The sequence below is a fragment of the Anoplolepis gracilipes genome, chromosome 2 (assembly GCF_047496725.1).
Source record: "Anoplolepis gracilipes chromosome 2, ASM4749672v1, whole genome shotgun sequence".
Taxonomy (NCBI): Eukaryota; Metazoa; Arthropoda; class Insecta; order Hymenoptera; family Formicidae; genus Anoplolepis; species Anoplolepis gracilipes.
The window spans coordinates 19,200,521-19,227,500 of NC_132971.1; the positions used below are offsets into that span (position 1 = coordinate 19,200,521).

General features: G+C 36.4%; 1 protein-coding gene across 4 annotated transcripts in view; it reads left to right on the forward strand.

Annotated features, from left to right (window-relative positions):
* Positions 1 to 5,610: 5,610 nt before the first annotated feature.
* The window catches only part of Dyl (transmembrane protein dusky-like), a 23,116-nt gene continuing 1,746 nt past the window's right edge, over positions 5,611 to 26,980 (forward strand). Inside the window, exons 1-6 of one of the 4 annotated variants that reach the window (XM_072911410.1) lie at positions 5,611 to 5,989; positions 13,546 to 13,627; positions 23,909 to 24,684; positions 24,936 to 25,253; positions 25,939 to 26,260; positions 26,670 to 26,980. The exon at positions 26,670 to 26,980 is cut by the window's right edge and continues 1,746 nt beyond it. In XM_072911410.1, the coding sequence (XP_072767511.1) occupies positions 13,559 to 13,627; positions 23,909 to 24,684; positions 24,936 to 25,253; positions 25,939 to 26,260; positions 26,670 to 26,980 (1,796 nt within the window). In that variant the 5' untranslated portion in view covers positions 5,611 to 5,989; positions 13,546 to 13,558. Of the gene's footprint in view, positions 5,990 to 12,314; positions 12,428 to 12,461; positions 12,670 to 13,545; positions 13,628 to 23,875; positions 24,685 to 24,935; positions 25,254 to 25,938; positions 26,261 to 26,669 lie in introns of those variants that run through there. The other 3 variants (XM_072911412.1, XM_072911411.1, XM_072911413.1) reach the window with 3 other exon arrangements.

Genomic DNA, 26,980 nt, shown 5'->3' on the forward strand with positions numbered 1-26,980 from the left:
GGTTTGGCGAATGCACTCTACGCTCCTTCTCTCTGTTTCTCTCGTCGAACCCGAGCGGTGAAAAGATGAAAGAAAGTCAGCGATTCGGTGACCCAAAATTACGGGCGCGTATAGGTACTACATCGGCACGGTCGCTGCCTGTAATAAACGCCCACAAAGCGATTGTCTTCGAAATCGTTCGAGAGATCTTCTCTCGCGTGTACGAATAATAGGGTACGACCACATGCCGTTGATGTGTGTACCTACTTTGAGCGATCTCTCTGCTTGTCTCATTACAGGGAGAATTCGAAACGTTTTGCCGCGTGTGAACATCTCTGGAATATTATCGATTTTATTAACACGCGATCATACGCAAAATATCGTTTTCTATTAATGATGTAAATTATCCTCTTCTTTCAATACTTGCATCATTTCGTTTATATCGTGTCTGTAAAGAAAATGAGGATTATAATTCCTAAAACACGTGATAAACTTTTTAAATAGTAGCGGCTAAATTATAGGCTCATAATTTTCACACATTTGAACACGAAAGCCCAGTTTCAAATTTCTAACATCTCAATCGGATTTCCTCTATTTTATTATCATCATTACAATCTCGGGAATAGCATCGTAAAACTCAACGTACCACTTTTTAATCAAGATTCCTAAATAGCTCGTATCAATATGTGGGTTAATCTGTTTTTGCATAATATTGAGCGTGCGACGATTAATCATATAATAAAAAAGGCTCTTTTCTCCGTCTGTACGTCGCAAGTTACGATCAATCGTGGATCAATCCGAGTTGATGTTACGTCGCCTCGATGGGACGCTGATGCATCATCCACAGTTTGTAATGTTAATCTCGTGGGTGCGGTTCGTGAAGAACCCCCCCCCCCCTCCGGCATCGTGATCCGAAAGTGTGTCACAACTAAATCTTCCGTTTGACTTAGCCGGACGTCGGGTGTGCGGTCGAGCGGCAGCGCGATCGAAATCGACGTGGTTTATTCGTTCTTTCGATACTCGCCGTCGAATTCTTGCGATTCCGGTGTTACCGGAACAAGAAATCGGTCAGACTCGCACGGCTGCATGCCTTTGCGTACCTACCGTGGCGCCTCGAAAAGTGTCAATCAACTTACGCCTTCATTATACTGATTCACTGACGAGTCTGGACATTCTTAAATCACGTTGAACTAAAATTTTTAATTTATAAAATTTATATTAAGAAATATAATTTTTAATACAAATATAATGTAACATATTTAATAATAATATAATGTTATATTTTATTATATATATATATATATATATATATATATATATATATATATATATAGCAACTAAAATATTTATATAAATAATTATTTAAATAATAAATATTATAAACATACAATAATTACAATAATAAAAAATTACAATATATAAATATGCAACAAATATTTATTGAAATAAAAGTTAATACAATTTTAGATTTATGTTGTGCATCTATTAGTTTCATTGCAGAAAGAAGAAATGGAGTTGTAGAGATTAAGAGCCTTCCTGTTTGCGGAAAGATCATTTAATGTGTGCGTGTGTAGTTCGATACGGAAATAAATATAAAAACATTGCGTCGCGTGATGACACGTAAAGATATAGATTGAGATGCAACGCGCACGTTTCATAAGTCCGCGTATCCGTGCGCGGGTGCTACGTTTCAGTAATCCGAAGACGAGTTTCAGCCGTGCGGAATCCAAGAGATTAGAGCTTAATCGCGAGAGTCTAATTGCTCCTCCGAGGCTACGGTAACTGTTCCAGACTGGTACGTTGTATGCCAAGAATACCGGATCTTCGTGCACATATACCAACGCGACCCGAGCACGGCTCGGGAGAAAGTCCTCCGAACGTGCGATATCCACGTTACCGTTTCGTAAAAAAAAAAAAAAAAGTATTTTCAACATTCATGTGTCCCGCGCGATTACAACGTCGGGGACAGATGATGGCATTCATATGGAGATATTGGATTGACATTGAAGATTAATATATTCACTTAAATCTAAACCTGGATTTAATTAATGGAAGAGTATTGCAATAGAAAGGAGCAAAATATAATTTTGATGTACAACAGACACACACACACACACACACACACATACATACATAGTATTAGAATATAGTTGGAATTACGGTATTTCTGGAATGTTTCTCAATGTTAATTTACGAGATACTATACACTATAAATCTCTGGGGTATACTGATCAAAACATTTGAGGAAATTATTTTCATGACAGGAAGCAATTATTGAGATAATGCTGCGACAATGCTTGGATAATGTGCGCACGGATTATAACTAAATGCACAAAGCATCATTTATGGCAATGATTACGGTGCTCTTTGTCAGAGTAATTTCAGAGAGATATGGGTGTGTATAGTTTCTAGGATGACCCACTTTTTAACTGCATGAAATATTAATGAGAGATGTTTTGAAGATTTTGAAACCGATCTTTTTACTTGAGCAATACATTCTTATAAATTAATTGATTGCGTTAGTATTTGTTATTAATTTTTTGGATATTAATTCTATATAACAGTGACATTAAAAAAAAATAAAATAACTATAATAAAATATACTTAATTATTTATATAATAAATATATATTATAACAGAACATATGTTGACAATTCACAAATATCAAATTGTATATATGTATATGTTTACTAGTATTTATTGATTATATATATGTGTGTGTGTTTAACTGTCTTTTATATATGTTTTCTTATATATGTTTTATATATGTTTTCTAGCTGTAAACTATTGATTTTTGGGCTTGGCCTATTTTTGTTCCGCAGTCTGCAGTCTGCAGTTAACAACCACGATTTTGTCTCTTTTTTTTCGGATGACAAAAGCTTACGCCATCCAACCTTGATATGAATTCAACTTCTATGAAATATGAAATTTCCCAGAAACATTGATCTTTCAGTTACAGGGAAAGAGAGAGAAAGAGAGAGAAAGAGAGAGAGAGAGAGAGAGAGAGAGAGAGAGAACTAAAGAAAAACAAAAAAAGAAAGAGAAATTAGAAATTAATTTTTTTTTAAATATTAGATCTTAATAAAATGTAATTTCATTATTTATTAATTTTAAATATATTAAAAAATAAATTATATTATAAAATTATGTATTTTATTAATAAAGTATATTAAATTATAAAGTAATAAAGTATATTAAAAAATACATTTTATTAATTGGATCTAATATGTATTTTTTATTTAATAAAACAATTTTTAAGTTAAAATTTATTTTCTATATCTATTTGATCCTTATATATAATATGCACAAAACTCTTTAAATCTTCAGTGCTAATTTCGCAATAATTGACGTGGAAGCTTTGACAATAAAACAATCATCATTTTAGTATTTGTACCTGAAAGATATTCAGTGGGTTTGGAACGCCCGCTGTGAGGACGAAATTTATTTGTTGCGGTGATCTTTCCTTTCTTTGCTGGGGCTTCCGCAATGAGTCTACTTATGTAGGTATCTAGACAACAAAACAAGATCCGTGTGAAAGCCGCACGGCGCTCTCCTGAATGGTTGCTGACGTCAGAGCGCGAGGAAAAATTGCGCAATTTCACCATTCCGGCTGAGGCGGAATTTGTTCGCGCAGCTTTCTTCCGGAATTGGATCCGCTTGAGGAAACGAAATAGGAGAGGGAGAGAAAGAGCGAAAGAGAAGAAGAGAGGAGAGAAAGAGAACGGGGGTGAAATGGCGATGATTCGTTTTGTAAAATGCGCGGTGTGTATTGTTTTCTCTGGTGGTGCTTACAAAGTTCTCAATTAACATACATTAGATATGCTAATACACAATAATCAGTACAGTGAATCGTAGAAGAAGAAGAATATAACAGAGAATTCACAATATTCTATTTATATGCTAAGGTCCTTTAAATTTCTAAACTGACATTAATTTCTGCTATAATAAATTAGATACGTTGATGGGAACGAATTTTCTTGGGGATAAAAAAATTTTATAGTGATTTATTGACTTGTACCGATATAACGACAGAGTTAATTTTTTTTGTAAATACATTACACATTTGACGATATGTGCTAATTTTAGTGTGCAACGAGTACTAAGTTAGTAGACTATTTAACATCTCAAACAAGCTTGTTACCGCTATAAATGACACTTCTTCGTTCTCAGTGACGAGTAAATTGGAGAGTTTCCTTGACCTGAATAATCAGTAGATTTACGTAGCTGCTTAATGTACTATTATAATAGCCTGTTACACGTAACCGTTTCTTCCTTATGCACGGATGAACGAATTGCGCCAGCGATCGAGAAGAAACTAGACACTTAATAAGACCGCATGCACCGTAATACGTGTTGACCTTCACCTAAGCACGCTTCCAATCATCATTATCGCGGCGGGTGTTACTTTCCTTCCGGTATATCCGTCTCTCGAGAATATTTTCCGGCCTGGTTCGTTGCCCTCGAATCTCCTTTTCAAAATAGATCGTTACTAAACGAGATAAAATTATTTCTCTCTGAACTCTGTTCTTTAATCTTATACCGGAGAGGATCAGTTTGAAAGTTCGCTCCGAGTTAACTCTTGCCCTAAATTTCATACTTATCTTGAGCGAAAGGAAAGGAGAAGTAAAACTTTGTGAACTTCTTTAAGATGTCTTGATTTTACTTTCTCAGTAATTCTAGTAGGTAGCCCGGGGTCGTTAAAGAGCTTAGAATATCAAAAAGATGGTATGTGATCGATTTAAGTTCTTGACTAACTCATTATTTCTAATTTCAATTTTAAAATTTCAAATTTAATCTTTTAATACTTTCATAGACATGATATATAATATATAATACTTAATTTTAATTAACTAATTTTATTTTCTCCTTGCAAGTTCTTTCTTATTATACTTTTCAAATCTGACAATTGATAAAAATGCACGAAACGTTGATCCCACTAATTCTTTTTAAATATATACAAAATTGATTGTAGAAAAAATATTAATATTTTATTAAATAATGATAAGAAGCAAATGCAAGTACAATAAAAAAATCATATAATCACAAGAATAATTAAGTTTACTTTTATTTCTTAATTTTTTTGTTAAACTTAAAATGGTGTTTTATTTGCAATTCTATGCGCATTAGGAATTTAATTTTACATTATTCTGTTATATTATAATTATATTTCATCATATTTCTATGAATTAAAGTTCTTCTACAAATTGAAATTATTCCGCACATATTGGTAAATAAATAAATAAATATGAGCATCGCATTCCTAAGACCGTGGCCCTGAACGTGGGCAAGAGGACTTTCGCTGACATCCGGTCTGTGTTCGACTTCCGCCATCGCACTGGTGCAGTGGAGCCGAGATAGAATGAACTTTACTGAATCCGAGCTCGGTGACTCAGATCATTTTAGTCGTACCACGCAACTCCCGTCCACGACGATGATTAATAAAATAGAAAGTCGCGTTCAAATAAAAGGTTCGAACTTTTTGTCGCGTTGCTCACGCCTAAAAACAGGGAGAAGAATCGAGGAGAGCGGATTTCTTTTTTTTTGTCGCATAACAATCGGGATCGACGAGACGATACGTAGAATTTCGATTTTTCCACTAGGCGACGATTGCACCACTCGCTGTGGCCGAGGTGGTTTTTGGTGAAAGCCGACGACTCCGAGAGGGGAGAGTATATAGGCCGCGTGTCGTTTCAGGCGTGCTCACAACTAACGCACTCTCCAAAGTCGCCGGTGTCCTTCGAAAATACCCGACAATCGAATATCAAATCGAGTACCGACTTATCCTTTCTCCGGCGTCCCGCTCGTGAAAAAAAAAAAAAAGAAAAAAAAAACGAAACTTTCTCTCTCGAGCTTTTCGACCGGTCCCGAAGTGGAAGAGGTGAAGAAAAGGTACGCGCTCTATAAGAGGGAGGACACGTGGCAGAAAGAAGTCACAAGTGCCAAGTGTGTGTGCCAATAGGATTATAACGAGTCCTGCTTGCTGAATCAGCTGAATCACGGAGGAAAAGAGGTTTGTGACTATTTGATACGTGATTAATCGATATGTGATCAGTGATACGATATTTCGTAGATTGTGGTGCAATTCATAAGTTTTATTTGATATTCAACGGCTGTTTTGCGCTCCTATTTTCGAAAGAGGTGAAAAACAACCATACAACAATAGATATATAAGTAGTGTTCATCGAACAACAATTATATAATACTTTCCGTTGTACTTCTCGTCATCAAAGGTTCGATATTATTCGAAATTTCTTTTTATTTATAATGGAAGAAAAGAAGTATATATACGATAGGGATGAATTTAATGAAAGTGTTCATTAAATTAGCCGATGTCTTCTTTTTTCTCTCTCTTTTTCTATTGAAACTTCTCATCACAAATTAAACTTTCTTCGTCCCTAGAACTCATTATACACGTGAAATATTTAATTTTTGTCATCAAAAATATATATTTTTTTTGTGTATTGCCTTTCGGTAAAAAGATTCTACCGAAAATTCACGCATCCGCATAACAGTATGTCGATCTGTCAAACATCGCTACTTTTCGTCATCGAAGAAACGTCGATAAAAGAGACAGCAAACACTTCTTCTTTGGCTGTCTTTCTCTTCTCATCTCATCTCCCCACTCGCGTGGTCCCGCGCGAGCATACATTGAAAAGGCAAAAGGGTATGTGGGGTAGCGAGTCAGTATGTCAGCGTACTGGCGTCTCTCCTCGCGTGGAGAGGCGCGTCCTTCCTTCTCCGGTTCTATGTCAGAAATAAGGCCGCGCGTAGGTAGGTAGGTAGAGAGAGACCATCTGTTATGCGACGTGACAGTTTATAAAGAGTAAAGAAAGGATGAGATCACGTTCCGTCTAAATTGTGATGGAAATGTCATATCGAATCCGATTGAGACTCTAAAATGAAATTGATACATTGATTAGATTAATCTGAATAACGGTGCAGTTATAGTTAGAAATCGGAGAATAAAAAGTAGATATAGGTAATTCATACTAAGATACATGTAACATTAATTAGAACTAACAGAAAGAGAAGGGTACGATAATTCGAGAGATGGTTACACGAGAAATAGAAAGAGAGAGGCGATTGAACTTTATTCTCTGATTGCCCTCTTAGCCGCGTAGAGCAGTCCGTTATGCTTTCTACTAGATTTCCGTAAGTTCCTTTTGTCGCGACATGATTTTCCGCTTTTCTGGGCGCGATTATGTGATCGCGGTGGAGCTCGTTAGTTGTTGAAATTCAACGCCACGTGATGGTTCCTGCGATGTTAGAAAGACTACCGAGTGCAATTTCACGCGTTCAGCAGAACGTATCTAGAAACTATTCCAACGTCCAATTGTCAGTTATATGATATTTAAAGAACGATGAAAATATTTCCACAAGTTTTGGAAAAATTTATTTAAAACGTCCACACGGGTTGATTTTAAACAGGAGCAAGAAAATTGATTTACAAACAAAACTCCAATTAAATTAAAAAAAAAATTGTTGATAGTTAAAATAATAAAATTTTATTAAAATTATTGGTTAAACTATTTATTTATAAATAATTGTTAATTTAAAATTGTTAATTATAATTATTTATAAATATTCTAATACTATAATCTAATATTATAATCTTACAAATAATCTTGTAAATTTCGGAAAAATGTGTGTGATATACATATGCAATATATAATAATAAAAGAAAAATATATTTCCCTTATTATTATTATATGTTGATATACTACTTTCTTATTTTTTCCTACAAATCCGCGAAAGAATGCTCTGTAAATTGTAGTGTAAATAATTTAGTAACTATAAATATCTCGCGATTGCACTGATATGGTTTATTTTGTCCGGAATCTTCTTTCTCATTCGAGTCACTTTCACGGGAGTATAGAATTTGGTGCACGGTGTTCCGTGTCACGTCACATTCTTATAGGGTTTCACCTGGTGTGTGTCTCGCGGTATAACGGTACCGATGTTACGTCACGAGCACACACCTGTCACGCACGCGTCGTGAACAAAGGGTTGCACCATACGACTCGGTAAAATAATAAGAACGGAAGAAGGGACTGCTGCTATCGTTAGATATTTAATTTCCTTATCGAACTTTGTAAGAGAAGTTTTTCATCACTGTGATATATGGCAAGCATTATTTATCTTTCAGAATAGTATCCTAATCAAATTAAATATTTCATTATTAAATATTTGTTTTTCTCTTTAAATTTTTGTACGAATGTTAATTAACATTGCCAGTAATTTTGATTTAGAGAAATAATGTTAAACTAGAATTGATGATCATTAGTATACTGGCTAGAAATAATAATTCATTGAAGGAAAAGAGCAAACGATAATTAAAATTACATAAATATTACACACAATTTAAAATGCACAAAAGAGAGAGAGAGAGAGAGAGAGAGAGAGAGAGAGAGAGAGAGAAAGAGGGAATCAAAAGGAAACATGTGTGTGTGTGTGTGTGTATATAAGTTTGATTTTATGTATATGTATTTTATTTATGACAGTTTTAAAAAAGCCATATACAAACCGCAAAATATGCAATGTTTGCGGAAGCCTTTTTCTTGACGTGACTTGGTGTGATTACGTAATCTATTTTTTCTGATTAGTAGAAGAAAATCAATGGTAATTATGCATGTTGATAAGAAACGGGAACGTGTTTCATCTTATCACTTTCTCATGGTTTTTGTGCCTATTAGAGTTCAGTGTTTTATTTTTAACTTAAAATTTCATTTATCTGTTCAATTTGCTTTCTCCTTTCTATCACTTTTCTCGCTCTTTACAATTGTGATAAAAATTTGTCATTGATAATTAAATTTACGATATGTATATGCAATCAAATACATAATAATAGATGATTACGGTGATTAGAATGAATTAAGAAATTTCTGACAAATTATAATATACTTTATATTGTGTTATATACATATGTGTAATCACTTAGACCATAGGTTTACCACAAAATTTTACTCCTTAAGTTTGAAAATATAATAATATCTAAATTCCACGTCGACAAACCACAGCCTTTATGAGATGTATTTGAAAACAGGATTCTTACTTGCATGTACTTAGATTCCACATACAAGTGTCACTCTTCCTCTTTCTCTCTCGCTCTTTCTCGTCCTCTCTTTCTCTCTCGAATATCATGCTGTTTGACTGTCCTTCGCACACTATAGTATAATATAATTATTCGAGAATCGAGCGTCAATGTGTGTGTATGTAAATGCTGAGTACATATAAAAAGCCGGATTTTATAGCGTGCATAAGTAGGTAGTCCTCTCCTTTTCTCTATAGAAGATTCTCGTCATCCGTAGATTTAGGTCTTCGGAACGAGATTCTTGGAGAATCTGGCTTGTTCAGAATAGACCGCATTGCCTGGGCTCACGATTTTCGATAGGATTCACTAGTGATTAATTTCGAGGCCGCTTTCTCCTAACAGAGCCCGCCTTTCTAGCGATAGGTTCAAGTTCCCCTTTTTGGGATATCAGACTGTAGATTTTTGTTTCGTTCTTCACGTTCTTTATATACGGTATCCATAATAATGACACTCTACTTTCTTCTCTTACATTATTAGAGAATATGTAGAGACGTTTTTTTCTTTTAAAATAAAATCTCAGTTAATGAAAAAAAAGTTTTGAACGTTATAATACTTTTGCATGCAAGTTTTAAAACATACAATAAAAAATCTATGTATATTTCTATAAATATTACTTTTTATAACAGTTTTTATAAATATGAGAAAAAAGTCTATGACACACTTGCATATCAAATAATTATCGTTAGATTAATGTTTTAAGGCTATAAAAATACATGTCGCACTGTAATTGCATAAATACTCGTATGTAATGGATTTAAAATGTCCATTTGACTTTAAAACATTCTCCAATGTCGCTGTTCTTGTGTATGTGTGTGCTGATTGGACTTTTCAGTCGAGGAAATTCAAGTAGAAGAATATAATTAGTTGATCGAATTTAGTTGCCGAATCATATACCATATAAGACTCGGACGGCATAAAAATTGCTCATAAATATACAGTGGAGATTCAGTCGAATATTGACTAAACTTGTACGAGCTTACGTTTACGATAGCGCGGTAGACGACTCGTCTAGACTAAATGGTTGAAAAAGCAAAGCGACGGTTCATAGTGACTGGCTGAAACTCATGTCCATGAATTTCTTCTTTTTTTTTCTCTATCGAATGTTTTGTGGCAGCTCCAACACTTTCGATGGAGCTTTTAATCCGATGTATGTACTCGATGTAGTTACTTAGCTCGTCAATCGACGAACGTATTTCTCGTATGCTCTGACGAAGATAAAAGGCCAGTCGGATGGCTAAAAAAAAGCGGAAAGAGTAATCGGGGTGAGAAAATTCGATGAATAAGGCATCGAATTTTATCGCAAGTAAAAAATGTATGAAGAGAGAGAATAATTCTTATATACCGGGAAAAGGAATGTTTAAATACCGGTTCTCGAATGGACTATTCGTGAAATTTGTTACACACAATCGTAAAATTATGCTATTAAAGTATATATTTTTCTGTTATAATTTTATAATAAACACATATTGACAGATTATATCCATATTAATTTTATCCTTCGATCGAGGTATTGGAATGAATACGCATTTTGATAACGTCAATTTCCTCAACAATGCAGCGTCTGTTGTGTTTTTAATCAGATGCAATAGCTTTCCAGTTTGTCATAATATCTAGCAAATTATAATTTGCTCAATATTTTATAAAATTACAATATTCAAGATTAAGCAGAACTTAAAATATTCATGGGGGTAGGAAATGTAATTCTACACGAGAGAAGATCTGTTCACCGGAAATGGGTTTGCGTCGTACTTGAATAATGCAAACGTCAAAAAAAAAAAATGATGAAAGAGAACGTTCACTCGCACTTTCGCGTATTATCTACCGTCCGTCGTTATCCCTCGATGTGGGCCGGCTACCGTAAACCATTTCCGGATGGACGAGTTAGCACCATGCGGGTAGGAAATCCAGGTCAGCTTATTGCTGTCGGTTAGCTTTCGAGAGGCTCGTTCTTATCGGTCGTGGCGTTACGCAAATGCAATGCAGGCATATGCAGACCGCAAAGATTTCGAAAAATGAAAACGAAAGTGCGAAACGCGAGTCATAAGGCATATTCGATGGATGATTGGTCATTTTTATCGATTCCTTGCATTCTTCAATTATGAAATAACATTATAATATGCAATTAAATGAAGGCAAGATCGGATTAGATGTGCATTATGCAAACCGAGGTAATTAGATTCCTCATGAAGAATTATATAATTTTGTTTCTGAAAAGTTATGATAAACTCAGCAGGAATGTTTCCGTATTCCCTGTGAGTATCGCAGAATCTTGTGCATTGCTCGCGCAGCTCTTTACTCCCGACCCTTCCGGGTTATATGACGCTGTGTGAAACGGCGATTCGCGAAATTGGACTTAGGAGAGATCAGCAGAGTCCGTATGTCGTGACTCAATTCTCAAGCGAAGAAACGTTTCAACGACTTCTGCGACGTACTTCGTACGATTTTTTGAAATTGGAGCCAGTTCGGTGTGCCGGTGCCGCTTCTGGTTTCCATCGCATCGCTATCCCGTGTTATTCGAGTCACGAGTCGAGCATCCATATCCTTGTCTTTCTCTCTCTGTCTCTCCGAAGATTTGATCTCTCTTCGATCGCGACGACCGTATGACTGATGGCTCGCATTCCATTGTCTCGTTCTCCATCGGAAAACTGATCGACGTGATAAAAAGAATTTTCAACTTATAGCGATGCCTGAAAAATTGACGATGCTGTCACTACAGCTATTGTTTGCATCGAACAAAATTGCAATCTTCTCGTGACGCAGGCGTTCGAAAATTTTGTGCGTATAGTTTTCGTTTCGTTGCTTTCGATTATACTCTATATACGGATGTATGCATCGCTACTGAATTGTTATCAAGAATACGAATGGAAAAGTTGTATGCCTGCCATAAGTGAATATCACTTATGTCACTTTCTCATTACCGCATCTCTAATTTTAACCTTTCCATTGAAAATCTTTTTTCAATGAAAACTTCATTCGCGCGCGCGACATGTGACGAGATATCTCGTCCAGTACGTGTCTTTCACCTGTGCTGTAAGACCCCTACCACCTCTGCGAAGAAAGAAAAAAAGAGAACAAGAGAGAAAGAGAGAAGGCACGAGCTTGAAAAAAGAGCAGGAACGATTCAATATAGTGGTAGGGGTATCGCCGTTGACGGTGGGCCTGTTTGGGCCTGACGTCGCACGTATGGTGGAGGGCGAGAGAAGCGATGGATGAACGCGATCGAGATCTTCAGTAGGTCACTGGGACGTGGCTCGTGGCCGAGACGAGTGTGGCTCGCACCTTCAGTCGGTCCCCGTCGACCAGGAAAACCACCTCTGGGCCCGTCGAATCCTCGCGATCGGACACGAGAACACGACGGTAAAAATTAAAAAAAAAAAAAAAAGAAAGAAAGAAAATAAGGAGAATTGAGGGAAAAGCGCGTAACCGGCCTAATGAGGACCAACTGACGCGAGTTGTTGGAGTCTTTCCGTTGCGGTCGGTGCACTCGGGGGTTCGTTAAAGGGAAAGAGCAGGTGGTTTCCGCGGGGGGATTGTCCAAGTGATTGCTCGTTTCTTCTGTTAGAACGAGGCTCCCAGGAACCGGAAGGATACGCAACGAGGTGCATCGATTAATTGTTCTTCTTTCCAAAACTTTCATTCCGGACGCGTTCTTCATTCCGAAGAAGATTCCGTAGGCGTGCGTGCTTTCCTTTGCTCACGAGATATGCATTTGACATATTGAATCGTTAAAAATCTGCCTACGAGAATTTTATAGATCTTAATTTCGATTTCAATAAACAAACGATCATGATACGAGCATGATTTTTATTATTACGCGTTGTGATTGTATATTATATGTTACGGTGGACGTGTATGCATGACGTACAATAATTTTTATTTTTATAACTTTTAAAAAAGTTACAGAACGGTGTAGTGATTTTATGCGGTGTTACGCATAAAAGTGTACATTATTTTCAAGATTAAATAGATTTTGGGGACGCTTCTGCTCACAAGTTCCGTGTTTCGCGATGTGGGTTAAATGTTTATTGCGTAACGTTCTGCGTGCAGCCGTTGACAAGTAAATATGTCAACTCTTGCGCGTCCGATTGGCGACGATCGACGGTTATCCTTTGCGACTGCGTTGTTTTTCCTACTTTAAGCCACAGTTGAATATCTTGTTTAAATTCAATATTTTATTTAATTATATGGTTGAACCAAATTATATTGTGGATTTAAAAATTTATTAAAGATTACTTATAATTATATAATTATTAAGATTTTATTTAACTATTTTTATTATTAATCTTATATATTTTATCAAGTTTATTATATTATATATGTATGTGTATATTATTATTTTAACAAATAACATATATTATTGTAAATTTATAATTGCTCGATCAAAATCGTTCGAAATTCTATTCTCTTCATATCGAACGAGACAAATATGACATTTATAACGTAGCTAAATTTTTCAATTTTTATTTTTATTTCAGAGAGGACACGCACATGATGGAGAGGACGTGGCGGAATATACGGAAGATAGCTTTTATCCTATTGCTGCCCTTATTATTGGCCGTGAGTAAAGCATATTATTTTCTAAAAAAAAAAAAAAAAATTAATTATACAATCTCAACACACATTCTTGCGAATTAACAATAATTGCAAGTAAGTTGGATTATGATGAATTCAACACTATCATCTTAATAAATACGTAGTTCTTTTTTCAATAAACTTTCAAGTATTTAGTGATTATAACTTATTCGTCATTTTCTTTGTGTATTATATAAGCGGATTCGAGTATGTATGGTATAGATTTTAATGCTGACATTAATCTCGGGCAAATGAGCCAAATAAATCATCCATGCTAAACGCATTGCCAATCTTCTAATTCCGCCAGAGATCGATTACTGCATTCCAGCGTGCGTGCGCGTCGTGCGATATTACATATCCATTTATAACGCCTCAAAGCAAATCCGCATGCCAACGACGATCGACATTGTAATTTCACTGTACAATAATTTCTCACAATCAGTCGAACAACGGAAGATTATACTACTCGCGGTTAGCGTGCATTCTCTCTTTCCCCCTTTAAAGTGACAGACAGGTCGTTAATACGGTAACCGTTATGTGTCGCGGCTCAAGTTATTTACGCACCTATGACGTTTCGTTAATTATATATGTTTAGAAACAGAATTATTAGAGCGATTCAGAAATAATGTAACTTACATCTTGTCGGTATTTTTCATATATTTGTTAACTGTGTATTGATTAAGTTTCTATTCATAAATTGATTATGTTGTGTTTGTCTCTGTATGTTTTTTTTTTTTTTTTTTTTAATATAAATATCGGTACATGAATTTGCTGACAATATAAATATTCTTTCATCATCTTTAGGATGATAATAGATTTTCTCGAAGATATCGCACAAACTAAGAGGATTCGCATGTATTTCCAGGGTTAAATATTTATCGAGCTGGTAACGTGTTGTCTTTTTTTTTTTTATCGAAAACATTATCTGGATATCTCTACTGTACGAACATTCTCAAGTCTTCGGATTTACTTCACTTATCTCCGGGTTGAAAGACACTACAACCAAGATGCAAATTATCCGAAGAATCGATAATCCGGAGAAATTCGGAGACACACTGATCGATGGAAAGAGACGGTCGTTGAAATGATAAAAAAAGAAACTGATGCAATCGCTAAAAAATCCATTCGGCGAAAAGTGATACTTCATTGATGCTCAACGTCTCCATGAGACCGCTATGCGACGTGTGTACATGCCGTTGGCCGAGAATCAACACGACGTTAAGTTAATGCTTAAGAGGAATCACCTGTAGCCGCGGGCGCTACCTGTGCCACATATATAGTCGCGGCTTTCCGAGGCAAAAGTCTGAATGAAGCGGTCGCGTCGGATAATCGGTAAATACGGATATGGCTTGCGGGGACGCGCGCGCTCGAGTCAGCGTCAATGCTCATCGTTTGATGATTGTTCTCACCTCCACGTGGGAATTGACTCTTCCGCGTGAGAACTGAATCAATCGTACGCAGAAAATTCTCATCAACGACAGTGCGATTATCTGGCGCACCTATATCATATTAGATTTCTGTTAACACGATCGCGTTTATTGAAAAGAATTACAAACGAACAAATATTCGTTTTTTTAGGGGGAGGAGAGATAGTCTCTCGAAGAGATTGTATACAATAAAATTCTTACAAAAATATTTTTTTTCTTTTTTTTTTTTGCTACGTTTTTTTCGTAATACTTTTTTTTTTTATTAGTATGCGAATTCTCTCATTGCGATTTCCATTTATATGGAAGTTTATCTGGTGCATCGTATTGCTCCTGAATTAAAAATCGGTTGCAGAGGACGCGTTAACTTCGATAACATAGCTCCGACGCGACGCGACGGTTTGATCGATCGTGACAGTTTACGCTTTTGCAAAACTGCTCTAGCCTTCGCTTCTGCAAAAATAATGAGTGAATAAAAAACAGCTGGCATTATCGAAATTTTATACTATAAAACATGTATTGAATTTTTGAAAGGCTGACTCAAATTTTGATTATACAGTTTACGAAGCTCTCTTGTGAACTCCTTTCCCTCGCTAGTGTATTATTCATACAACATCGTTATCGGTAACATAGAAATATAAAAAAAGAATTTCGAGCAGTGCAATTAGCGAGATTTAACAAGTTTCATAATTAATGAGAGAAAACACGGTGGGAAAGAGAGGGAGAGAATCAAATGGGAGACTTGCGTTTGCGAGAAACTGGTGCATTCCGGACGTCCAATTTGTAATTGCCTCCGATATATTTCGAGATTTATTGAAAAGACGAGCACATATAACAGGCAGGCGCGTCAAGAGGAAGATGTGCGTGAAGTATAATCTACGTGTTTCCTTTCGCACACGCAGCGTGACAGCGTGACACGCAAATGTAATAACGCCGAATGCAGTCATTGGACGAGGACGAAGGATAAAAGTAGGAGGAAATACGCGGCCGGTACATTCACATCTACGTCATGTACACGTATCTGCATTCGTGTATCCCTGTCGTGTAATGCTTTACACACTCTACCATACTCGGCTGTCTACATAACCGAGCCGTCGAACCGAAGATAGTAGGTCACTGCGCCGGGAGGGAGGAGGGAGGGAAGGGGGGTGGACGCAATGCCCTCTCTTTCAACTATACTCTCTAGACGGTGCTCTCTCCTCGTTTGTGTTTCCCACTGTCTTCATTTCTTTCCCTCCTTCTTCGTCATCACCAGCTACCTTTTTCGTCTTTTCACCTGTCTCCGCTTCCCTCACGCTTTTTCTTTTCCTTCATGAGCTCTCTGTCTCGCTCCCTTTGGGATCTCTATATTCCTTCCCTTCCCTTTTTTTTTTTTTTTTTTTTATTACGAGTAAAATATAGCACGACGCATAACTTTATATATCATTTCTATCAAACAATCGGTAGCTAACTTCCTTGAGAAAACCTGCCGACAAAAATACTCGAGGAATCTTTTGTGAATATTCTGATTTGAGAGTCCACACGATAGTCGTTCGCACGAGCATATTTAATTTAACATCAAGTATACGGATTTTAATAAGATTTATCATCGTCTTTATTTATCAAAAATCTTAATTCGAACAAAGTAAATCTGAGAAATATATTATACAAACGCGTATTCTAAATTGACTTTTCTAATAAAAAACTAAATGCTCTGTGCTATATATATGAGACTAATTAAAAATTTTTTAGAAAATTTATTACCGAAATGAAACATTAAATAGAGTTTTTCTTAATGACGCACAGCCGATTCCATTAGTTACGAATGAGAGAGTGACTTTGCTTATTGCCTTGAGGTCAGGTCAGGTCAGGTCAGGTAGCGAACCCTCTTCAAGATTTTGATGAGATTAGAAAAATCTTTAAAGATGTTGTCATATTGAGACGAGGTTCTAAAAGATAGAATCTGTGGTTTATCCGTAGAACACGAAACTAATGCATCTCGTTAATTCACCCCAACTACATTTCACGCGTAATCTTTTGAAGTTGCAATACCTTTGATTCTCGCCCGCGTTTTTCAGGCTTTATTTTCCTTTTATATCACACGCGACATGACAGCAAAAAGCAATCTAAAATAAGTGCTGCATTAGACTGACATTATTCTGCAAAGTTAATAAGAAATTAGCACATGATTGTGACTACGTCATTTCTCATTTCATAAGAGATGATAAGTAGAAAGGAAGAAATGCTTGATTGCCGTTTATTTGTGATATTACTTATGTCATTTAAGTGTGATGTTACTTATGTCATTTAAATGTGAGAGGAATATATAATGTGAAAAAGCACAAAGACCAAAGTATGATTGAAAATAGAGGAACAGAAATGTAACGGGCGGAAGTGATTGTTTCGTCTATTAAACGCAAAGATACGTGATTTAGTATTGAAAGTTCTCTTAACCGTAGTATATCAGACCGCCATTGACAACTCGTAATGAATGGGAATGAAACCATCGTCCCTGTGTATTTGCGACTCTTAACAACGTGCAATCTTGCGGATGACCACAGAGTCTCATGCTGCACTCGTTCCGGCAGCCAGTTTAGCGATCTTGTAATTCGACATCGTTACCGGCCTTTCCCAGTTGTTGCGTTTCAACCATCGATGACGAGCCTGTAATCACGAGATACCGCCTTACAGAACTGTTAATTTTAATTGCGTTTTATTCGTTCAATAAAGTAGGTTTTCCTCAAAATAAACACGCTTGAGAAGATAATGATATCAATTTTTTTTCTAAAGAGAGAGATTATACCTGCGCACGGATATTGCCGTTTTTATTTTGCAAGAATGTGTATATATCTTTTTCTAACAATACGTACAATAAAAGTTATTGTACTAACAATTTTATATTTTTCAGATTAATAAAAAATTACTTATTAATTAATTTAGTGAATTTGTAGTATCATAGATTTTTGAATCTTTAAATCTAGATTTGTAGATGTGTGCAATTTTATGAGAAGATGCTTATATATATCATAAACTGTCTACTTAATTATATATATTAGCTTTTTTGATGCTAACAATAAGTATTAAATATAACAGAAGTAACGTCTCTCTGCTGAGTTTCTTAAAGTACTATTATTAATTGGCCGTGTAATATTATTATCAGCTTTGGTGTTTTATTATCTTGCAGTCTTATATATAATTGGCAGTTACCATAGACAATTGCAGTGATTGAATACAGCGTTCTAAATAATTTGATGACGATACTTAAATTGTAAAATGGTTTTGATTCAAGAGGCTTAATTTGCCTGGCGGAATTAATTTATTTTAAATCCCTGCTTTTCTCATAGTAATTGTTCTTTTATGAGCACGCAAAGCGTTTCGTCGTTACTAAAATGTTCCAGCCTGTATTTATCATTGTTTGTATCTGAAGGAAAAGAGCAAATATTAATATGAAATTTTTTCTGATATTTGTACCTCAGGAAAAGCATCGAAAAAAATAATAATGCAACTTTCATTGTAATAGATTAAAAAAGTTGAAGCTAAAAATAAAGTATGTTTGCATTATATTGTATATTTATCGTTGAAAAATTTCTCTTTGAAATCCTGCGTATAAGGAATTATAATCGTCTACGTATCTTCCTGTGGTACCTTAAGTGAATTATTATTTTTTTATTGTGAATATATATATATATGTGCATATATAGAAGCAGAGTACACACACCTTTACGTGAATGAGATTTTCATAACAGTTTAATTGCGATACTTTCTCGTCACGGTAAGGCGCATCAAAAGTTCCAACAATCTAATCCACCGTTTTACAACCGCCGTCATAATCCACGAGGAGTTGTGTAGAATTAAATTTAATCAGCATCCCGCGGAATGAAATTTTAAGCATGAGAAGAGGGTCATTGACACGCGAGAAGGCCGCACAAATGAACGTTGCGAGGATTACTACGGATAAAAGTTAGCAGGGGTTGCACGTGATTACTCGGCCACCGTCGCCGCCGAATTCGTCGTGACGTTTGCGCATTCGATGCATCGCCGTTTCGTAGTATTGTACCTATCTACTCTGTATATACACACACATATATATATATATATATATATATATATATATATATATATATATCCACCGGCACAGGTCGGTGTCCCTCTTTAATTAAAATCCCGGCCGACGAGTTTTATTCCGCGAAAGTGTACGCCCGTCGCGGTTCTCAGCCTGGTTCGCACGCGCTTTTGTACATTTATGCGCTACGGCATTAATCGCCCTGTTCTTAATTAGATCGCGCATCATCTTCCCGCGCTCGCGATACCTCGAAAAGAAAAAACGTCGACGATTTAGGTTCCCCCCCTAAAGCGGGTAATCTGTAGATTAGATCTACGGAGCGTTTGAATGCAATTTATTCCACTCTACTTGGACTTTTCATTCGTAAAGTACCGTTATTATAAAAATGGATCAGATAAAGAGCATTAAGTCTCGGTGAAACATTATTGTCTTCAATTTAATAATAATCTCGCCTGGATTCTTACTATTTCGTACAATTTCCCTCAGTAAAAGTAAATCTTAGATTTAATGTAAGACTGATTCATCCTGACTGTGCTTGTTAATCTCACTAGCTCTCTTAATACTTGGATATTATTACCTTAAACTAGAACGATCAATGATCTTTTCTTTTAACGCTTGTATAAAGATAAATGTTCCATATGAATAATATATTCGATCTTCTAAAGTACAACGGTTGTTCTAGTTCCACGTTGTCGATACGTATCATACATACTATATCTATGCACACACTTATACATTACTTATATAATGTCATTTATTAATATGTATACATATAAATTACATTATAATGTAATTTTGTTAGATTGACTTTTGCGGTAACGTTATTCCGCTTAATGGAAATCGATTAATTAACGCTTAGAATATAACTAGACCTTGTTTTAAAAATGTACAACCGATACACGTTACATGATTGAACGAACTCGCTTGCTGATGTATCATCTTGCGAAATGTCAGCCAATTTGTTTCGCGACTGCTTCGATTTCAACGTCGAACGTTTCGCATAATAGCCTTATCGAAACGTACAACGACATGTAGGTACCACCGTCTACGTTGACTGACCCGGCCTACTTTTTCGCCACCATATATAGCCAAAGAGACATCGCACGTATTACGACTCGAAAGTTTCTCTCTGTGAAAATTTGTTATCTTATTTTTGATAGCGGGCTGTGTTACGTTGTCGAAAGCATCGTGCAGACCCGCAGAAACGTGATGCTTTCTAAACGAGAGAAATTCAATTGTTTGTCGTCAAATTTGTTGTACATGTGTGTCTTTTGTGAATCAAAATTTTCTTCGAAATAATTAGAAAAATATTGTGAAGAGAAACGAATTAATTGATAGCCAACTTGATCTCTTATACAGTCATAAGAATCTTTTTGTATCTTTAAAATTATGTGTTTATATTGCATTATATTAAGAAAATTATTAAGATGTAAATATTAAATATTAATCACGCATAAATATATGTATACTCGTTTTAGCTTGAAAGTTGATATTCGCGAACTCCAGGCTGTGCATATATAATGTGAGGGAGATAAAAATACCGTCAGCGTAAAATATCGGACACCGGTATCCGTCCGTAGCACTCAACCTATTAAACAGCGCGGCCAATAGTGCTGTGTAAAATTGCGCGCGATTAAAGCGGAACTTCTGAAATCGTCGCCAACGGATCTCGTATCGAACCGTAACATCCGTGACAATTAAGATGTTCGTTCTGCATACGCGAGTATTCAGTGAAAGTACGTACATAAGTTCGTCGTCCAGTCACGAGCAATTCGTTGTTCAGTGAATGACAATGGAAAAGTGAAATCAGCTTATTTTCTGCGATTACTATGTGTTCTTCATCTCGATGTTTCTTAAAAAAAGAAAAAAGATAAATTTAAATCAGTTTGCTAATTTTTTACTTCTTTTAAATTTTCTGATAAATTAAGTTAAATGATTTCGCTTTAGATGAATTTGTGTGTGTGTTTTTTTATATTACATTAAGTTTTTTTATTGTTACACAATTATTTAATAAATTTTAATACATACATATCATTTCGAAGCAAAGTTATATATAGCTTCGACATGAAGGTTCTATTAGAATTAATGATTTGTCATGAAAGTTTGATATTAAGGTTAACGATTCATCGTGAAAGTTATTTTTCGCTAAATGTTAAATTTATGAGTTGCATCTTACCATTCGCGCAAAAGTTATAATCGTATCTTTAACCTATTTATATACTTAGGAAAATTAGCAAAATAGTAGGAAAACGTAATGAAATGAAAATATAATAAAAACTTTAACAATGTAAAAGTAGTAACTTTAAATAAAAAAATATAGATAGCGGGCATGTTCATGAAGATACTGACGGATTAATTAGTTCGGATTTTATATTCTGACCTATATACTTGTGTTGGAAATTCGGTAGACCGGTCGCATTTATTTAGCATCGTACAATCGTAGCGAACCGTGATTTTGATGGATAAAAAGTATCGCATTGACTGGTATTTTTTTATCCAAAAAGAGTCTGATCAGATGCAAGTAGAATAGGAAATGCAAATAGAAAAGGAAACTGAACCGGTACGCTGCCGATTTGTTCGGTAAATCGCCCCTGTCGTCCGGCTGTTACGATTAATACTATCGGATTAAAACGATGGCCTTCTGTTTGCGTCTCTCTCAGCGTTCTTCAAATTACAGTACGCGAGAATAACTGCTTCGGTTTTTCCGGGAAGTTATAACCGTGTTATCAAAACGAGTAAGAGATTAAAAAATACGAAGAAAATATAATTTTTTTATCTCGAGATAGGAAATCTAAAAAATATGTTATAATTCGATTCTTTTAAGTCTCAATCAACTCTTACAATGTTTTCTAAAATCGCTCGTTTCGGAAGTAATCCTTTTCACAGCTTATGATTCACATTAGAAATGTACATATTTGACGAAAATAATTATAGGTACAACTTAATGTTACGTTGTCTAAAGATTAATGTACTGTATCAATTATTCGCTCTTAAGATTCATATGGTCTAATTTACGCTCACGCAAGCGTAAATCCGAACGTTTGGTTTCTGTAATTAGTTTATAATAAAAGTTGTTACAATTGGCACACGATGATCCAGTTTTATACAGTTATCTCTAAATACACTATATTTACTATATATATATATATATATATATATATATATATATATATATATATATATATATATTTTCCGCGTACCTCTTTATTTTTTTATACACAATGAAACACGGTATCTTAGCACGCAAATATATCTGAAAGTATATTTATGATATTCATCACTGTTATCTTTAGATCAGTACACTAATTGTACATTTATTTTCAGTTATTAACGTGTCAGTGTACGAAGTTCATGTCGTGGAATCAAATAGAAGACGCTACACATGCTAGATTTTAGATATTAAATTAATGACGAAGCAGTGTGTATACATGATGTGTTTAGAGTTGCGTGTCAAATTGGGGAAAGCATAAGAGAATACGATAGATACGCTGTTACAAATAAAATCGCATTTAGTACGATCTCCCTTGGCGGAAGCGAAGATGTTGCTTCGGTATAATTACGTTTCTGCAACTCTGTGCGCTAAATCGGAATACAAAATTGCCCGAGGGAGCCGGTCGACCTTCCGAATATAAGCCCGCATTCGATTGCTCTCAACGAAGGCTCCTCCTTTGGCTAACAGTACACATGTTTTCGGTCACGTTTTTTGTCAGCATATTTTTGAGCATTATTAACATACGGTACCTGGTGTGTACCGGCACAAAAGCATCGGCACCATTCGATTCACGATTTGTATATTGATCGCAGTGTGTTGTTGTGATCAGAAGATTAATATTTACACAGTACGTTATAAGAATTAATATTAATCAATGGCTTTGACGTGCAAATGGACTATTGATAGTCACGAGAAAAAAAAATTGAAAAAAAAAATAAACTCCTCAATTGTACAATACTTGTATTATACTTATGATTTTAAATCTTTATTGCTTAATTAGACGCATAAATTGATTTCTTGAGAATAAGAGTATTATATAATTTTAATAGAATTTATTTTTGCACATATTTACTGGTTTTTAAAAGAAAAGTTTACAAGAGAGAGCAAGAAGGAAAATGTACAAGAAGAAGTAAATATTTTTTGTTCACGTACGTCAACATTACTATCGTCCTCGGTAACGAACTTTAAGGATGTAGGATTCAGAGACGCTTTTTTCAAGGTCAGAAAGTGCTTTCTTTCCGCGATTCTACGGAATTTCGTGCACCGTAAATCGTGTTCGATTGGCATTCCGTTGCAAAGGTCGCAACGGCCGAAAACATTCGTGGAATTCCTAATACAGCCTCGCTTTCGTATCGTGCTGGAGGGAATGAAGAGTGTGACAACGAGAGGGAGGGACGTCATTCATTGTAATTCCAGATAGATCGTAACTTGCGAGAGCTTTCGTCGAAAGAAAAGAGTCGAAAAAGTCGACGAATCGACGGCTGTTTTTCGTCACGTTTAATGCGAATCTGTCGAAACTTTAGTTGGATCCCCGTTATAAGAACCGCAGAGCACTTTTGAAAGGCGTACGTGCAGGGTCTCGAAAAGGGCACGCGTCTCTCGGAATTGTTGCAACGAAGCTGAACAATCGTCAAAGTTGTGGTGCAATTGTGTTTTATCGTTTTTACGCTATTTGTATACTTGATAAGCAGATTCAAAAACTTTTATTCAAACAACTACATTTGTATCTTGAAAGATTATTACATCTTGATTTTTATAAGTATTATATTTGCTGTCTACGTTTACTTTAAATGCATTCTCGTTATCAGGGCGTACGGAGTGAAGCACCGTTGGTCGACAGCAGCGCGCTACCACTGGAACACAGATCAGTCTATGGGCCCCCAGCTCAGTACGGTCCGCCGGCGGTCCACGAGGAGAACTGGCCGCTGGCGTCGCCCGACACCCCGCAGATCAAACATCTGCAGGTGCAGTGCGAGAAGACGCATATGCGGGTGAACATTGAGTTCGATCGACCGTTCTACGGTATGATCTTCAGTAAGGGCTTCTACTCTGATCCGCATTGCGTGCACCTCAAACCCGGCACCGGCCATCTGAGCGCGACCTTCGAGATCTTCCTCAACTCGTGCGGCATGAGCTCGTCGGCGAATCACAACGTCGCTGCTTACGGTGCCCCGACGCCGTCCGGCAGCTACGTCGAGAACACGATCATCGTGCAATACGACCCGTACGTGCAGGAAGTGTGGGATCAAGCGAGGAAGCTACGTTGTACCTGGTACGACTTTTACGAGAAGGCCGTCACCTTCCGGCCGTTCCAGGTCGACATGCTGCACGCTGTCACAGCCAACTTTCTCGGCGACAACCTGCAGTGTTGGATGCAGATACAGGTTGGCAAGGGTCCGTGGGCCAGTGAGGTGTCCGGCATCGTGAAGATTGGCCAGACCATGACGATGGTGCTGGCTATCAAGGATGACGAGAATAAGTTCGACATGTTGGTGAGAAATTGCGTCGCCCACGACGGCAAGAGGGCGCCGATTCAGCTGGTCGATCAATACGGGTGCGTTGTCAGGCCGAAGATTATGTCCAGGTGAGTGTGAATGCCGTATGTGATATAATATTGCTAAACAATTGTTTAATCATTCATGATAATATAAAATATACGATATTGAACGATACATTTATAATAACGTTAAAATATAATGCAAAAGTGTGAAATAAACAAAATAATGTAAAAGAAATATATTGCTTATGAAATAATTCTCTTTCTGCATATGATACATAAGTTAGAACCGATGTGGTTTCTAAGAGAGAATGATAACGAGTCTGTTTCTCTCGTAGGTTCCAGAAGATCAAGAACTTTGGTCCGAGCGCGTCTGTCGTTAGCTTCGCCTACTTCCAGGCCTTCAAGTTCCCTGACAGTATGAACGTCCACTTCCAGTGCGTGATTCAAGTTTGTCGGTACAATTGCCCCGAGCCTAAGTGTGGACATCCTGGTCTCGAGTACGGCGCACCTGTCGCCGGCATCTCTCACGAATATGGCGCACCGGTCTCGCAAGGTCTTTCTTCGGAATACGGTGCCCCACCTGTGCCCGAATATGGCGTGCCACCGGCTTATCCGGATCCGCGACATCCTAGTGGACCGGCTGGAGCGTATAGGTGAGAAAGCATAATACTGTTTAAAGAAAGCTTTTCCACGAAGTCTATTGAGATCATTGAGATTCACCAGCTCTCACGCAAAAGGAAATTTGTTAGATCACACAAAAAAATTTAACAATTGCCTCTCGTTAAAAAATTATAATCTGTGGAAAATTTATTTTATTTTATTTAGAGATGCAAATACACATATAATATTTAATAATAAATAATTAAAGTAACTAATAGATAAACTATTAATATATTATAAGATTGAAAATATATTTTCTCAGATTATTGTACACGAATTTTTTTTCTATAATTTTTGCATACTTTTATGAAAAATTTGTTGAATATTTTATTCAAAATATGCATTATATATGAAGCGAAATACAATATTTTAATAAATGTAAAAAAAAGATATTAAATGAATAAATATAATAAATATAAAAAGTGGATATTAAATTAAAATTACAGTTCATCTTGTAAATTTTCATCGCTGTATAAGCAATATTTTCTATAAGATAAAAGTAAATTGAAGGATAAAATATCAAACATAAACATCATGCTGCTAATACACATTTATCAAAAACTGGATGTTTAAATAAATTATTTGAATTAAAATAGAAGACCATTTTTTAGCAGAAATATATATGAGAAGAGAGCTCGTTGCAAAACAATATTATAACGAATTAATTTCTGTCCGCAGCGAACCAAATCCAGATGTGGTTCCGGCACCGCAAGCGCAGACCTCGTCCTCTTCACCCAGCTCTACACCGGGCGACGCTACGGCGAGCAGCTCACCCCAGAGTCCTCAGGACAATATCCATCTCCCTCCACCTCCTCTACCCGGTCACTCGGCAGCGTACCAGACTGTGAAGCGAAAGGGTACCGCTGGTACAGAGGAGCTTGAAGGTAACCTAGCCATCCTCGGAGGTCGACCGAGGTCGGTCGAAGGTTTCCCGGCCGAACTCAGAGGTGCCAGGAGGCGAAGGCACGACGAGCCGCATGAGTTGGAAGACGACGATAGTGTAAGTATTTTTTCTTTTCTTTTTTAATCTATTTTCTATTAATATATATATATATATATATATTATATATATATATAATTGGAAGAAGATACTTTATGCTAATGACTCGACTGCAACTACTGGAAGAATCTGAAGCCTTACTTCACATTCATTGTTTTTTCATATATATATATATATATATATATATATATATATATATATATATATGAAAAAACAATGAATGTGAAGTAAGGCTTCAGATTCTTCCAGTAGTTGCAGTCGAGTCATTAGCATAAAGTATCTTCTTCCAATTTGCCAACAGCGTATGCTCATCACGAATGCATTATCAATGACGCGTTCTATGGTACCGTTTGGTATCCTACTATGACGCGAATTCTCCGACATTACAACGGTTATCCTCGATTTTCAGAATATCTATCACACGGTGACCCTGTTCTCCACCCACGTGTACAAACGAGCGGCGCAGGAGATGACGGACGTGAATACCTCGAGGGTCATTCAAGTGGTCGCGCCAGGTGACGTCAATTTTGCACTGGGCACGACGAATTCCAGTAACGACACCACCGTGGTGATACAGAATGCCAGCGCGTCCACCGATCCAGAGACGATCTGCATGAGTCTGCCTGGTTTCGTGGGCGGTCTGGTGATGCTGTTGCTGGTGGTGGTGGTTGCCTCTTTGGTGGCGGCCTTCCTCTTCGTCAGGGTGCGCGCTGTAGATCG